At 30.7% G+C, this 17,448-nt stretch overlaps 2 protein-coding genes across 4 annotated transcripts; one reads left to right on the top strand and one right to left on the bottom strand.

Moving 5' to 3' along the window:
- Positions 1–17: 17 nt before the first annotated feature.
- Positions 18–13,298, bottom strand: LOC107364353 (uncharacterized). Its single transcript, XM_089266795.1, has 8 exons — positions 12,582–13,298; positions 10,707–10,896; positions 3,497–3,687; positions 3,030–3,224; positions 2,200–2,353; positions 2,016–2,119; positions 1,596–1,754; positions 18–1,381 (listed from the first exon to the last, which is right to left on the bottom strand). Exons 1-8 carry the CDS (start codon positions 12,649–12,651, stop codon positions 711–713), a joined length of 1,734 nt encoding a protein of 577 aa, XP_089122921.1. The 5' UTR covers positions 12,652–13,298; the 3' UTR covers positions 18–710.
- A 1,088-nt stretch (positions 13,299–14,386) lies between these two features.
- On the top strand, positions 14,387–17,229 carry LOC107364514 (WD repeat domain phosphoinositide-interacting protein 2). Of its 3 annotated transcripts, XM_089266796.1 has the most exons (4): positions 14,387–14,628; positions 14,717–14,734; positions 15,122–16,421; positions 16,490–17,229. In XM_089266796.1, exons 3-4 carry the CDS (start codon positions 15,305–15,307, stop codon positions 16,588–16,590), a joined length of 1,218 nt encoding a protein of 405 aa, XP_089122922.1. In that variant the 5' UTR covers positions 14,387–14,628; positions 14,717–14,734; positions 15,122–15,304; the 3' UTR covers positions 16,591–17,229. The 3 variants fall into 3 exon arrangements, with proteins under 3 accessions (XP_089122922.1, XP_025017126.1, XP_015787377.1); XM_025161358.2 differs by lacking the exon at positions 14,387–14,628 and having other exon boundaries at positions 14,661–14,734; XM_015931891.3 differs by lacking the exon at positions 14,387–14,628 and having other exon boundaries at positions 14,661–14,734; positions 16,470–17,229.
- The last annotated feature ends 219 nt before the right edge of the window (positions 17,230–17,448 follow it).

The following is a 17,448-nucleotide window of genomic DNA, read 5'->3' as shown; positions in this document are numbered from 1 at the left end:
TGATCAAAATTGAAAGCTTTGTTTTTGCAAATTCAAACATTTTATTAGTAAAATTGTTTCAAACCATTTTTTTCTAGAAAAAATTTAAAATCGAAAATTTAAAGTCTGTTTACAAGTTTCAACACAAAGTTAAACAAAAGGTTGGAATAAAAATTAGGAAAATCAACAGACTGGGAGTGAATTTTGATAATATTGATTGGAATTTGTTTTCTTTCATTTCTTTGGTTTCATTAGTTTGGTATTATTCATTGGCAGTTATTGGCAGAATGAAAAATTGTGTGAAATTGATGAGAGGAAAAACCAGAAAACCAGAAAAAAAGAAGTTGAGCGATGACTTTTTCTTTTCGTTATTCCTGTTGTTGCTTCAGGCTGTTGCATGGAAGATACAATAGGTAAATGTAACTGAATCCAGTTTCAAGTAATCTTTTGGTTTTCAATTCAATTGTTAAGAGTTGATAACAAAATGATTGACAATTAGTTTGTGAACATTTTCAATGATTGTCAATTGACGCTTTGAATAACATTTTCAAACAAAAATTCAATTTCCCACAATTTCGAGACTTTTGACAGAACCAGAAAACTAACTGGAAGATATTTTTTTGAATGAAAAGCAAAACGTAAATGGTTCCTAATGAGTATATTTCTGGGTAAAGATGAGTTTGAAGAGCATTCTGTTCTTAACACTTGATCATGTAGACGATCGCCTTTGTTCAAGATTTAAGGTTAACCAAAGAGATGGTGTTGGCTTTCAACTCTCTCGATGTCCCAAGGCTGTTTGATATTACATGTGAAGTGTACAAATTTTGATGGGAAGGACAAAGGGAAGGAGGCACTTGAAATAAATTTGATCCATGGCCATGTATTGAACAGGGTTGAACTTTACCGGGTTGAATGAGGGATGAACAGGAGGAGGCAATGTTACCCAGTGATGGTGATGACACGGGTTTACCTGAAAGGAGAGGGTTTTGCTTGTGACTGTTGGCCAAGTGTTTGGGTGTTCGTAGTGATCCAGTTGGATAATGAACTGGTGATCCTGTTGACTTTTTCATCTTTGACCCTATCAATGGTGTCTCCTTGCAAGGGAAAAAGGTTTCCTTTTCCGATGAATGGTAATACGTTTCAAGGGGCAGCAACAGCTCAGGTCCGGTTGCCTGATCAATCATCAGTGAGGAAGACTGTGGACTGTGGCTCAAGTGTTTGACACTTATTGAACCGTCTGATGTTTTCAGAGTAAATGCAGACGATTGTGAACCGTGAAGTCCATTTTGAAGGGATCGATGATATTTACGTTTACGGTGACAGATGAAACAGGTCAACATTAAAGCAATTAAACTTGTTCCAATTAAACTTGAAATTATGTACAAACGATAGGAAACATTACCTGAAAGAAAAGGTTTACACTTTTAAAACAATATTTCAATATTTGAAAGTCCATTTTACCAACAAACTGTTCAAGAGTTGAAGTGTTTTTTGTTTTTCAACATTTTCAAATCGTACATTTTCCTTCATTTTATTGGAAACAAAAATTTATTCCCAAATTGCTTGAGACTTTCATGTTGATTAATTTTTCCGTTTTTAAGATTTTCTTTACTTACATAGGTCTTCATCACTTGAATCTTGCTCACTACAATGAGGCGTTCCATCGCACTTCAATGATTTATCGATGCAAAAATATTCTTTGCGTTTACATGTTGATCCACTGTTTGGCGTCAAACAGAATTCACTTTTGCTGCACAAAAAATCGTTACATTGGCCTTTAACCAGATCATTTGAAGACATGAAATCCAGATGAAATGATGGAGAGCATTTAAAAAATAGATAAAACAATTCAATAAGATTCTAGTCAAAAGCCATATAATGAGAAATATTTTTTTACATTTACGCCAGTTAGTGACACAATAACTATCGATGTTAAAATCTTGATGCTTCGTAAAAGACTCGTTAAGTCACTCAAGTTCACCCACTCATTGCACCTCTAACTGACATTTAAAGGTCCCTTTACATAATGAGCATACCTTTAGGTTTGAATGTAACTGCTGTCCATATTATTTTGAATCCAGTAACTTCTTGTGATGAAACTTGCTCTTCCCATTGTGGAGCTGAAATGTCACTTTTGAATCTAGAATAAAATGAATGAGAAAAAATGAATTTCACGATCAATTTAGTTGCAAGTTTGCGGGTTAAAAATGGTTGACTAACCTGATTAATAGACGGTTATTAGCACTCAATTGTACTTTATCATCCAGACTTTTATAGTACTTGAGATCACCACAATATTTTTTAGGCTCATGATGTTCATAATCGTAATTTTCATAACCATCATAAACAGCTAAATGAGCATCTTTACAGTTTGCTGTAATTGATGGGGAAATAAAGAAGAGAGCAAAATTAAACTTAATCTGATTGATTGTGTAAATGAATTAAAAAGGATTCCATCATTTCACACAAAATAATCAACTTGATTAATCTCTCCTCTTGTTGTTTACTTTATATAAAGATTAATTGATTCATTCAATTATCTATTACAAAAAGCAAGAAAGTACAAAATTGTTTCCATAAAGTATTTATATCAAGCCTATTATTTGATAATATTTACTCCCAAGCAACAATATTTATGTTGACAATCCATTAAGGTTTCAACTTTTCAGGTTACATTTTGCACATTTGTTGTTCAACAGTGAAAACATTATTTTCATCTTTACTCTTTCCTCTCACCAACTCAATTGTTATTAGCTTTTGTTTGCAATTTAAAAGTTTAAAATTGAAAAATGTAATCAACATTAAATTAAAAGACTTTGAAATGTGTCTAAAAGTTGATGAAATTATCACTTTGAATGAAATGAGAAAAGCAAAATTGTGCAAAAGGTAAATATTGAATGGAATGAGGAAAAAATGTATTCCATTGAATAAAACATTTTTGACTCTTTACGAGCTTTGCTTTACAATAGACTTGATAAATGGGCGAAATTCAACCTTCTCATTGTCTTGGTGTTTTGATTAATCAACAATGAATTAGAAACAATTCTTACCAATCGATCCGAATAATTGTAATTGCATTATTCTAAGGTAAATGTGTTGATGTTGTTCAACTCGGATAAGCCACATGCAATCAATCTGCTTGGGAAATGAGTTTGGATAGTTGGGTGAATTGATAACTCCGCCAAATCCCTTCTCTTCTCCACCGCATTCCTTATTGATTGTTGATAATGGCGGACCAATTAAACCTTGAAGAAGAGGAAATTTCATTCGGAATTAATCGAAAGAATCATTTGGAAAGCTCAAGATTTTTGAGAAAATTTGACTTGGAACGAGAAATTGAAAAACTTCAATCTAAAGGTGACTTGGATCACAATCAAACAATCAAAATTGAATTGAACATTATCTATGATTGTTTGAATGTTTACAGGTTAGTTATTGATTACTGTTAACTTGATTGGTGTGCTTCAATAATCTTGTTAAAACGTTGATCTTTGGGTGAAAAAGGCAATCGACTTACTTTCATCGAGAAATTCGTAGAAACCAAAAAATCCTGGTCGACTAATAACATGATTGGATTTGAAAATAATCTCAGACCTTGGATGCATTGAGAGTAACGGTGAAGGCACAGAGGAACCACAATAACGTCCAACTAATCTTTTAACATTAAAGGCAGTGATCGTTGAAATGTCGATATAATCGGATAAACATCTATTGAGAAAACAAACAATTAAATCAGCAACCAATCAAACATGAAATTACAAGTTTCACTCCATAGAGATGGGAGTGAAGGAATTCCCAGTCAGTTTTCATGGTAAACAAGTCAGTAAGAAATGGCTTTATAACAATTTCGAGTTTCTCTTTTCACATGCATATTCATTGCACGCAACTTTTCACCAATAATCATGAACTATTTTACAATTTATTGAGCAACATTCGATTTCATCATTCTTATCTCTTTTCAGAATTAGCATGGCTCATCATGATACTAAAATATTCAAAAAGTCTCGATAGCCTTAAAAAGCATTATTCAGTGAATCAAGGAAATCTGCAAAAATTGTTCTCAATGGAATTGGATATCGATGTTATTGCCACAGAAAATGAATGAAAAAAAATCATAAAATTCAGTAAGAATTTTGTTCGCCTTAAAAATCTAAACTTCTGGTAAACGAACCGCCAAGAAATGGTAAAAATATTATCGAAGTTGGAAAATGTTTCAGAAGTTTTCCTTTCAAATGCTAATCATAAATATTGAAATCCAGTGTTACTCAGAATTTATAAAGAAAATCTCGAAAAAAGTATTTTCACAAATTTCGAGATTTTTTGAGTCAAAAGTTTCCAAGTTTCATTTGATTTTCAAGATTAAGAATCAGCTTCAACTGTTTACTTCGTGAAATTAAATTTGAAAAATTGCGATTCGACTGACCAAATCTTTTTCGGTGAATCAAATTTTACAAAGTTTACTTCAACCTTGTCAGAACTCTTTTGCCAAATGGATAAAACAAAACATGAAATTTTAAAATTCAAATTCAATTCAGATGGTTGCTGTTGGCCTTTGAAATAAAGACTTGAGATCCAAAACAATTTGCGTAAAATGATTATGAGCTGTTACTCCAGCAAAATGGGTTTACTCTTGGAAAATGGTGAAATAATATTCACAAAGATGTAAACTAATAGACATGATGAGAAGAAAATTTTTCCTTCTTTTCTTGCCTCCGATAAAATTCCAAGAATATTGCAAACCATGAACAAGTATGCATAAGAAAACTAATAAAGTAGTAAATAATAGAAGCTCTTATTGGAATAATAAACCTTTTCAAGAAGAAGAAGAAGGAAGAAGAAAACTTCCAAATAGAATCAGAAGTTACATGGTAGAGCAAAGGAAAACCTGTGCAATAGCACATTAAATTCAATGAGTTTCCATGTTTTCTGTTCCATAGAAAAGCTTGAATTTCCATTCCATCTTTTTCTGATATTTTACATAATAATCAGCAAGAAATTTTCGCTCAAAGCATTTTCAGTTTATCACTTATCGATCAAATCGCTGAAACATGAAAATTCGAGAAATATTTTTTCACCAAAAATTTCGATTCGAATCAAGAAACCTTTCAAGAACGAAATGTCGAGTTTTCATGAGAATTCATTTTTTCCAAATCAAAACACTTATCATTATTGTCATTGTCCATCAAGTGATTGCGTGAAGTTGGAACTGAATAAAATGCTAAAAATAATATTCAAGTGATGCGTGATTACATTGAGATTAGCAAACTCAGATCGCTGTGAGTTCAGAAGGAAAAAGTTCAAGAACGGAAAGAAGAAAAAAATGAGCAAAAATTTTTAGTTTACTCGATTGCGATTGTTGAACATTCTCATGATAATCTCTTGCATTCTTGGAGCAATAAGACTTGAAATCGCAAGTTGAACATTTCAAGGTAACGTCATGTTCATTGATCCAAATGCGTGCAACTAGATGAGACACGATCAGTTAAGCAAACGAAAAAAATTCTCGGAATTTTTTCCCTGAAAATTCGCTATTCTACAAAACTGATTAAACAGATTGACAATATTGATCAAAGTTAGCAAAGTTGCTTCACCATCAAAACGTGCATCTTGCTATTGACTGAAAGTGTTTCAATTTTCATGATTGAAATAAAGAAGAAAAAGTTGAAATGAATTCATTAACATAATGATGATTTTAATGATGAAATGATAACAATTTTGTTGAACATTAGATAAGCTTGGAAAATATTGATTCAAGTTGCACTTGAAAGTTCAATATGAATCTTGCTGTGAAGATTACAACTGGATCGTTGTACAAATGAGTTTCACCATCATTATCATGAGTTAAATTTATCAAGTTTTGAAATGAGTAAGAAAAAAAAGGATTCCATGGTTATCATCATGATGAGACTAGGAATTTTGTCTCTCAAATAACCCAAGAGAATGAAGCTATTCATGTATAAGTAAACATTTAAACTGATTGTAAACTTGATAAAAGTGAATAGGAAAGTGATGCGGATAAAGATGATGGAAATTGATAAAAGAATAAGTCACCAATTTCAATACACCATCATTGCTCAGAATCTTTTTTTTTCATCATTTTCTTTCTTCTTTTTTTATAAAAAGATTTTCTTGAAAAAAGGGAAAATTTTCTTCTCCTTTTTTGTCTCATTTTGCTTATTCAATAAAACCTATTATACATTTTATTTCATTTTACATTTTCCTATTTTCTTAACTTTTAAATTCAATATTGTGACAAATTTTTCTTCTTCTTCCTCTCGTTTACAGACAAAAATATTGAGTTTCTAGATAACAAATGATAAAATATTGTTATTATTGTCATGAATGGATAGATAATAATAATGATAATATTCAGCTGTCAGGGAATCAGTCATTGATTGTAGTCTGGGAGTGTAAATAATGTAATTTGGGAAAACAGTTTACTTTTTGTTTCCTTCAAATGATACCTTTATCCAGATTGGTAATTTTTCCCATTCCATGAGAAATAGTGTCAAATAATAAGCTAAGGGTTGAATCAATCATTTTGATTGATCATTCAACATGAACAGAATGAATTTGATGCAAGAACAAGTTTATTTGATACTTGAAAATGTACTTGTCTAATGATTAAAGGTTCAATAATTATGCATTGCGTTCATTAAAGGGAGTTGATTTTATGGGAAAATAAAAGTTGATATTTTTATCAAATCCGTTTTTAATTTCGCTATTGAATAAATGCAAAATGAGCTTATATCAGCTCTACAAAGGCAAATTGTTGCAACTTATTTATCTTCTTTTCACTTCAACTAATTGTGATTGTCAATTTAATGTAATGGAGTCTCGAATTATCAGAAGAACATTAACGTTCCAGTCTGGCCGAGGAAAAGTAAGATGATCTTTAATTGATTAGTAATGAACAGGTTTGATATTTTTGAGGGTCAATATTTTAACTATCCATTCATTTTATAAAACTTTTTGAGTTGTTTTGACTACTAAGTAGCTAGAAAATGTCCGGTGCAAAGCCAAAACCGATTTACTGGACCAAAACTGATTCACTAAGCCAGATTCAGTTGTCCACTCTAGGACAAAGTCCGGATCTGGGACAAAACAAATTGCATTTCTGAGCCAAAATTAAGTAATTTTAGCGCGCCTTACCCTTTCCCACGGTTAGTCAAAGCTAAAAATGAACCATTTACAAAGTAAATAAACCCAAACAAAAGGGATCAAAATTAAATGAAATACATTGATTAAAATTAACAATTTTTCTACGATTTTATCCTCTGGAACTTTGGTGATTCTTTGAAGTTCTTTTAAACAGTATTGAGCAAATGTTAGGTCTTTGTCATTTTGTATAGCCAACATTGTCTTTAATTGTTAATTTTCGGCATAATGCCTTTCAGCTTTTGCTACTTCGATATTTAATAATCTTTCGATCTGTATCATTTCTTTTTTGGTTTCCTTGACCAATCTGGCACTTTTAAATTTCAAACTGTCTTTGCAAACTTTGTGAAAAGTTTGCTTAACAAATATTCAACGAAGTCTTTATGTTGATTGGGTATAGTAGAATATCTCTCCATGATCTTGATTATCGATTTAATTTTGCTTTTAATTGGCGCAAGTTTTCAAGTGAATAGTCAATTTTGTATTATTTTATTTCTTAATGACAATTCCAAGATCCTTTCATCAATGTCTCTCTTTCATTTTCTCATTTAAATCTGCTAGTTGCTGTACATACAGACTCCTCATTGTGTATTTTTTATTGACTTGCACATCCATGCATGAACAGAAAATGACAATATTTATTTTGATCTGTTATAATTTTTAACTAGCAGATAAACTAGCCGCTTACTAGCCATAAATCACTTTCTCAATCATTCTTATCTTATTTATGCTTATTGGTTAAATTCAAATTACGTTCATTTTGTAACTTAGTGACAATAAATAGTCGCCTTACGCTTCCTTTTCCTCACTTCTAGTTTTTACCTCTTACTATTGAAGTCAAGTTACTCTTCTCCCTTCTCCCTATTTTCCCTAAAACCATGTTTCTTTATTAATTATGAATATTAAAGTTTACTTATTGAATCTTAATGGTTTGTTTAAATAGTTATCAAGTTTATTTGTGATTGAGATCTTTCGATCTTTGTTCCTCGGTGCTAATCCTAAAAAGTCAATCGACTTCTGGGCAAGAAACATTTAAAATAAAGATCTTTGTTGTAAGAAAGTGAATGAGCTAACAACGATAACTCAAGATAACTCAGGCCTAAAAAACTCACTTGCACCAAGCGAATAACCTCAACTACATTCATACAAAATTTCAGCAATTGATTCGTAAAATTTTAACGTAATCGTAACGTTTTGGTTATGAGCTGAATTTCGACTGAACTGGAAAACTCACGGACCCTTGTGCAAAACTTAACATGCTTCAAGTCTTTGTCAAGTCTGACGAATTTCCTCTTTCATGACAAACTTTTCTTAGCTATTACAGACAAAGATATTATACTTTTGATAAATTGAAGATAGGAAAGATCAGAACAATGTAACAAGACTTGAAATTTTCAGAGCAACATTTGAGATTATTAGTTGAGGCTGTGATGTTGATTAACTTGCTTCAATATCCATTTTATAAGGTAACTTGATCATTAATTTTACTCAATGCGTAAAATAGTTAATCATTGGTTAAACATGATTATACCATTTGGTTTGAAGCAGCCGTCTCTACACAAGTCTACCCTATCACATCATGTTTAGGTTAGTTTATAAGATGAATTTCATGTTGAATCAGTTTATTTAAAAGTAAAATGTATTGTCTGTGAGTTTAACTAACATTGATTGTCCGATGACAATATTTACCCACTTGGTGTTGGCATTATAAGGCGATGCAATTGTTCAAAAGCAACAGTAAAGAGTGAATACAATTTATCATTTATTTGTTGGAAGGGATGAAGTCAGTGAATCTTTTTGTTATCTGATTCAACTGAATCATTATTTAATTTTGAAGGATAACAAATCACATGACAAAGAAGGCATTTGCTAGGGCAAAAAGCAAAACATTTTTTTTCCCTTCAATTTAGTGCTCAATGAGAGTGAACAAAAGTGACACAAAAGATGATGATTATGTTGATGAAAGTGCAAAAATTTGAGCAAAAATGAGCCCAAAATAATGAGTGACAAAAAAGCTTCCAACTACTTTTTTTTCTTGTCAACTCAATCTTCAATCTTCAATCTTTACCAGAATAGATTCAATGAAAAAGTTTCCTTTCTTTTGATATTTTGGGTCCGTTTTAATGTGATGATGTTAATAACTTTGATAATGATGGGCTTTTGCCAAAACATTGGCAAAGTTCACCTTTAAAGGTTTACCTGTTTTCCTCGTCAAAATAATAATTGCTTTGAAATACTTTCATCCATTTTCAGCTGTTTTCACCTGAAATGCTGAGCTTTCAAGTTAATGGACTTTTACAATTTTCAGTCAAATTCATGTAATTAATGTTCATCAAATTGCCAATAAGATATCAAAGATTTATTGAGAAAAATTTTCATCTTTCTTTCATCTTTTCATGTCAATCGATTTTTTTTGCCATTTTGTAAGCTTCCTTTCATATTTTCATATTACAATCATTTAGACAGCTTTTGTGGTCTAATTAGTGTCAGATTGGATTAGATGATTAGAACTGGAAATTGAATGAATTTCTTGTAAACCGACAAATCAATGAGTGTAAAGTGATTTTCATTGAGCATTTAACAGGCTAATGAAGAAACACTTGAGATTTCAATGAAACATTTGAATCAATCCCAACGGACTTTTGCTAAGCTTAACAATTAATCAATTCATTATTTTTACATTCAAATCTAATAAGACAATAAACATGAGTAAGAACTGACATGATTTACTTGAAAACTATTAAATTCAAGCATTCAAGATCTTTAGTTTCCTTTCATCTAATTAAACAACAGAAACAATAGTTTCCCAGTCATAACAATATTCAAAACAAACCCTTAACAATCACAATTAAGTGACTTCAAAAAATGAAAAGGATTGAGTTTAAATTAAAATCACTGTTCACTTGATCATTGACTTGAAAAGGCAAACTTACTTGAGACAGAAAAATCATGTTTCATTGATTTACCAGACAAAAACTCAGAATATTAACATCTCTTAACAGGTGACAAACGGAAATAGTTGATCTGAAGAAATCCATTTTTTCAGTTTTCACCAAACTCTTCGTACTGATCATTTTACTTTGAAATTTCACTACGAATGGCTCATGTTAGACAAACCTTTCTCATCCTCATCAAAAAGCATCTCTTGATAACAACTAAACATTTGACTGAAAATTGTCAAAAAACTTTCTTTTTGTTTCAAATGTCAGTGAAAAATGTTTTAATTTAAGATGAAACCTTGGAAGCAAAAGGTGTTGACTTAAAAGTGATTATTTTAATTTCATTTTCATTCAGCAGTGGGTGGTTAATGGATGCTGAAAACATTTGGACAAATATTCAAATTCAAGTTGAACTTTATCCGCTCTCTAAGAGACTTTCTTAACCAAATTACAGGTAAAGGGTAAAGGCAATGCTTCCATGTAAATGGTGACTATTAACACTAACCAGTGTATACTAATGATGATGCATGATGTTTAATGTAGCAAATCTGAACAATCTGTCCAATGTTATGCCTAGTTGACTGGCAAAGGTTCAACTGATCAAGTTTACCTTTTGAAGTATAAACTTACCCTTTAGGGAAAGGAGATTCCAGGTCAAAGACGAGAAAGGTAATGTTAATGGTCTCAAAGGGTTCACCACGGAAATAGTAAATACATCTCATATTGTTTGGATACTTGGAAGGCCAGGTTGGCGATGAAAAATTACCAAATTTAGCATTTCGACTTTCAAATACAAATGTACAGTTTTCCTTGCCATTGGCTGTCAAGATGGAGAGAAAGGTTTAAATTATTAAAGTTAATAATTAATAGAAAGCCAATTTACATAAACAAGACATTAACAGTAGTTAAACATGATTAATAATTGAGCAAAATTAGCAATACAATTTACAATGAAATGAGTAGGTTAACCCATTTTGAGAGTTACATCTTTCAAGCTTCATTATTATTTTTTGTTGACTTCATTTTTTGGCGCTTCTATTTTAATTATTTAAACGTGATTAATGGACTCAATTGATAATTGATGTTTAATCATGTTTAATAATCTTGAGTTTATATTGCAGCTTTGAAAAGGGAAACATTTGACAATATTATTGTGAATCAATCCGCCTTTTTCATGTAATACCATTGAATTATTTGCTATTGGAACCTTTTTTTGCTGCTACTTTTATTGTTGCTTTACGTTAATGTTACAATGGTTTAACAGTTTATGATTAAAATCTGAACATGATAATAGACAAGAATGTAGAGTCATTTGAATGAATAGATGAACAGTTTGAATATGCTGAGAGTAACCATTTGTATTGTTATCCATTTGTTTTTATTGTAATATTCAATCCAAATGTACTTTTATGTTATTCATCTCATTATTATTGGAGTAAAAATATTACAATAAAATCAGAGGCAAAGAAAAGAAGTACATTTGGGTGAAAAAATGATTCATGGAAATTCGTAAATTGATGAAAAATATATAAGAATGATAATTGTTACCAGATGAAACTAATGTTATTCATATTCAAATAAAACAAATTGTTCAGTTTATTTTACATCAACATTCATCATTATAATTCAAAGATAAATGTGATGGAATTTTTAATTTAATCAATTCAATTCCAGTTGATTCAACACTTAATATCGATATAATGGCTTCATTATCGGGTATTTTAAAAAAACCCAAAAATAACCAGATGATCGACAAGAGTTTACCCAATATCTGTGATATCTATTTTAATTTATTTACTAATCAATGATAAGTAATCATATTTGAATATTGTATTGTAAACTGTCGTTGGAGTCTTCAATTAGTAAGTTTAACGATAAAAGATCAATGTTGAGTTGACTTTCAATTTAGGAATGATATTAACAGAAAATGCTTATTTTGTTGGAAAACTGTTAGTTGATTAAGTTTGCAGCTGAAACTTGCTGATTTAGGATAAATTAATCAGTACATTGTGTCTAATTAAAGCCAAATTTGTAAGCTATACAAGAGGTTGAATTAAATCTTTGAAGGTTAACATTATTGAAAAGCCAATCAAATTAATGATCATTACTTTATTGTTGTAAAACTGTACTTATCAGCAAAGTCTAGTGATCAATTAACAAAGGTCAACTCTTGACTGTCAACCCACAACCAGAAAACATTAGCTTTGGTTAAAGCACAATTTTTTAGCATTTCATTAATATTAAATACAGGAAAATTAGGCTAAATCTGATTTTTGTATTGATTACAATTCAAGATCGAACTATCTGTTAAATTAATTAATTGATGAACACTCAAGTAAATTAACTTTCAATTCACACAATTTACTTTCTTATGTAAGTCAGGTTTTTTGAAAAACTACCAATAATGGGTGAGAAAACAAAAAAGGCTCCAAAATTATTCGATGTAATCCAATTTAAAGTGAATAATAATTTAATGATTTATGTTTAACTAATTTGATTACTTACTTGTTCTTATTTTAATTGTAATAACCATCAAAATATCCCAGGTGAGCACCAAAATTGGTTTAAGAGGCATTTTTTACAGGGAAATGTTGACACTAAATCCGGCAAACAGCAACCCAAAAGAGGTAAACCAAAGAGTATTAAGCTAAATTTGGTTTATGTTAGCTCATTAAAAAAGGATAAATCACTGTAAACGGACGATTTTGATCCAAAATTGTCACCATAATCATTATAAAACTACACAATTAGTTGGTTAAGTCACAAAATTCAAGTCCAATTATAATTAACGAAGTCAATGTTTTACTTAACATGCAAAAGTCAAAAGAAAACAAAAGATTGGAAAAACATAGCGCCAGATTCAAGTAGCAACAGTAAAACCTAAAAAATAGTAAAATTCAGTTGAAAGTCGGTTTAATGGTGAAATTTGGAGCTTGGTGAATTGAAGAATTAGATTTTAGTCAACATTTTGATTAAAAATATAATTAACAAGGTAAAACTACAATTTAAAGATGTAAAACACCAAAAAAAGTTAACAACAAATGTAATGTTGACAAACGGTTAACAGCGAGAGGCAAATTTGAATGTAAACCTTTCTTGATTTTACTGTTTGCTGTTGAAAAAATTCAATCAAATGACTTGATGAGAGGTTTAATGATTTGATGTAAGGTAAAAGGATTGATAAAGAGAAACCTGTAACTCATGATGAGATGAAATAGGTCTGAACTGAGATGAGGAAAAACATTGAACATTGAATGTTGAATGTGTTTTTTCTTGGTTGCACAGAATCACTGTGATGGTAAAAGGTTGAAGATGATGATGATGATGAGGATGGTGATGAAGGTACAAAAAAGTACTTTGAGATTCGCCTTTTATTATATAATATTATAATAAAATAAGGAGAGAAAAATAAGAAACATACAAATGCATGATAATAAACGTAATAATGATATTATAAGATGAAAGAAAAGGTAAAAATCTGAAGCAAAATGTTCATTATAACTGGAAATTTATTGACTTACCGGTTCAACATTTTCATCTTTTATTTCTTGCTCTTCCATAAAACATATTATTATATTGTTACTGATATTTATTCACTCTTGGGATTGCATTTTTCACTATCATCAACCTAAATCATAATAAAAAGTCAACAATACAGCCATTTAACCAGCTCGCCTTGGATCCACAGTTTGACCCTAAATTGCATCTTAAACTGCCTTTCCCTTTCAAAATTGGCTCCCTATTTGACTCAATAATTTATCTATTAATTGTTACCCTTAAAGTAATTGTTGTCTGCTGATCTAACCATTTATCCATGTTTTTTTACCCAATTCATGGCCAAGTGTAACCTAAAACCTAATCTCTGGATTTGCCTGATTATCGCATTGCTTTTTCATTTCTGGTTTCCTATTCATTTAAATTCATCTTGATTAACAATTTGTGCTGGTTAATTCATTTCAATAAAACCTTGAATTTGTCTCTTCTGTTTAATACTTCAAGGTAATTAGAAAGTTTTTCATTGAAGATTTATTACAATACAATTTTACTTGAACACATTGGTTGGTATTTTTGGTCTTCTAGGTTCTATCTCAAGTTGGGTTGTATCTCAAGGCTTGCTTTTGGGTTAAATCTTGTTTTATTATTGTTTTATTATTGTTTTAACTGTTAATCAATCAATTTTGAAGTAAATTGCTGTTAATCTTTTAATTTTTGCTACTCATTTGGTCTCTTTTAATAACGCTAGATGGCGATTAGGTTTGCTTGATGCAATAAGGTGGTGCAATATTTTGTAAACAAAAACTGTTTTCTGTTTACTGGACCAAAGATGTCAATTTTTGTTTCGTTTAATTTCCCATGTTTTAAAGGAACCAATTACTGTAATTATTTTGATTTAAAGTTTATTTAGTGTTTGTGCTCACTTTTTTATTGGTTAAAATCAATGATGGCTCCTGTGGTTAATGTATTAACGAGTTACAATTAAAAATTTACTTAACTGTTATTTGGTTACTGGTTTTTACCACTAGAGAAACTGGTTACCTGGTTATTATAAATGGTAAATCGTTATTATAATTCTTTAAATCAAACGTATTAATTCACTTCTATTTGGTTTCTCATTTTAAACTGATTCACTTCAATTTTAGTTAATTATTTATGTTGAGGTGAGTAATTAATCATTTATATTGTGCTATTTTCCTTTATCTTTTGTCTCTTTTCCACTACCCTGTTTATTCAAGTTGTCAATTTTTATCATATCTTCTGATTTTGTTTTTGTTCTTTTCCTGTCATTATTCCTGTTGTTAAATGTTCATAACTATCATATCTGAGCTCTTTGATTTGTCAAATTTATTATAATCACTGGGATTGTTAAAACAGCCAAGCAACCAGTCTTCTCGTTTTAGATTTTTTTTAAGATTTTCAATTTTACCTTTCTATTCTCGCCTATTTTACTCTTGTTTATATTCTTATATACACACTTAATTACCTTTCTACGTTTTAATTTGACTTTACTAATTATTACTCTTTCTCCTCGTTTCTTTCTTTTACAGCTTCACTTTGTTGCTCACTGGGTTCATCAGTGCTTGAGTTAAGCTATCAACAATCAAGGACTAATTTGGACTCTACCTTGAGACATTCATATTTGTGCCCTTGGTTTAATTTTTTTCTTGTTTTTATACATTTTATTCTTCCTCTTTTCGACAAATAATCATAGCACAAATCTGTAAAGCAAAATGAGCCTAACAGAGAATGAAGATCAAACCAAATACTTATATGTCAGATTTAATCAAGACTCAACTTCTCTCTGTCTGGGAAGTCGATCAGGATTCCAGTTAGTTAATTTTCTAAGCACTGAGGATCTTAAAATGATTTCAGGTTGTACAGAGGAAGAAATCTGCATCGCTGAAAGATGTTTTTCTTCCAGTATTTTGGCATATGTCTCCCTACAATCACCTCGAAAATTAAATTTCCTCCATGTGGAAAGAGATGTTATGATTTGTGATCCAAGATGCTACAATAACTCAATTTTGGCTGTAAAATTGAGTCGAAAAAGAATTGTTGTAATTCTCGAAGATGCCATTTATATTCATGTTGGCTTGGCTGGAGATTTCATGTCCGACTTACATCGAATTAAACAAACCCCAAGCAACCCAAAAGGCTTGTGTGCCCTCTCATCCAGTGATGAAAATTGTTTACTGGCTTATCCAGGCGGACCCAACACTGGTGAACTGATTATCTTTGATTGCTACAATTTGGTGGATAAAATTGTTATACCAGCTCATGACAACCCTTTGGCAGCCATGGCTTTTGACGCAAATGGAGATAAAATTGCCACTGCCAGTGAAAAAGGAACCATAATTCGAGTTCACGCTATTGCTAATGGGAATTGCCTTTATGAATTCAGACGCGGTTTCACCCGCTGTGCCAATATTTACTCTCTATCGTTTGGAATCAACTCATTGTTCTTGTGTGCTTCCAGTTCAACCGAAACTATACATATCTTTAAACTGGAAACTCCAGCAAATAATCGAAATAAAGATGAGAGTACAAGTTGGATCGATTATCTTGGACGAGCCTCAGAGACTTATTTACCAACAAATATCTCTAAGGTTTTCAACCAGGAAAGATCTTTCGCCTTTGCCAAGTTACCTTTGAAAAATTTGGAAACTGTTTGTACAATAACTATAATTAATGAAACACCTTGGCTTTTGGTTGCATCATATGATGGTTACGTCTATATTTATGATCTAAACATTAATGAAGGAGGTGAATGTAATCTTGTTCGTCAACATAAACTATCTGAAATACCAGTGGCAAATGCAGAGAGACGTGATTCATCAACACCAACAGGTAAATTTAAAAACAAATACATCCTTGATTTTCACTAATATCTCTTAGTTTTCTTTGCTTGTCCAAAGGTTTAAGCTATGCCGCTGCCGTTAGAGGATTCGAGATTAAATCAAACAGAATAACCACCAACAGTCCCACCATCGAATCAGCTGTAACTCCAATATCATGACACTGATTTATTTATACAAATGATTCAATTTCATTCTCTTCTATTACAATCTCTCCCTCACATTCACTCTCTTTCTATCATTTCAACTTGTTCTATTTGGTGTAAATAAGCTTGAAAGTCTCAAAAACTTATCAAATGATACAAAAATGCAAATACTTTTAAATCAAGTGGAAACAAAAAAAGTTAACATCACCTGTAAAAATAAAAATCTGCACATGACGTAATCTCATGTCATTATTGATAGCGATAATGGTTGGTGTTAACAATAGTAGTGATCAAAGAAGGAAACTTCTTAATGTCAAACATTAATTTGATTTCATGGTTAACATAGAATCATTTTTCTCATCAAATTGACCAACGCCAACTTCCCAAGACATGGACCATTCATATAAAGGAATAGATTTCGTTGGTTCATTATCTGTACATAAATCAAATTGCACCACTTATAAATATTGTTAAAAAAAAGCTAATTCAAAATAATGTCCACAATTTTAATACAGAAGCCTATTTTGGACAAAGCAGCAATTGTCACAATTTATTCATAACGAAAAATTGACTTCCAAGTCTAATTCTTAATGATTTAGATTTCTCACTTTATCTTGTTTATCTCATTAAAATATCTAAATCTTACAATTTAAATTAGCAAAGAAATGTTTAATTGATCGAGATCAGCTTCCATCATTTCACTTCTATTCACTGTAATCTAATTTTCTAATAATTGAAGGAAAAATTCAATCAAAATCGGTTCAAAATTTATGATTATAAATGTGTACAAATACAATGTAAAACTGCTTAAATGTCATCTAACATTCATTGAAGTTTGAATCTTTAGTCAATCACTGAATTGTCAAATATAAT

Source organism: Tetranychus urticae, chromosome 1, assembly GCF_039701765.1.
Source record: "Tetranychus urticae isolate SD_2017Ah chromosome 1, NJAU_TeUrti_SD_1.0, whole genome shotgun sequence".
In the NCBI taxonomy this organism is placed as follows: domain Eukaryota; kingdom Metazoa; phylum Arthropoda; class Arachnida; order Trombidiformes; family Tetranychidae; genus Tetranychus; species Tetranychus urticae.
This window is presented reverse-complemented; position numbering and strand designations above follow the sequence as displayed.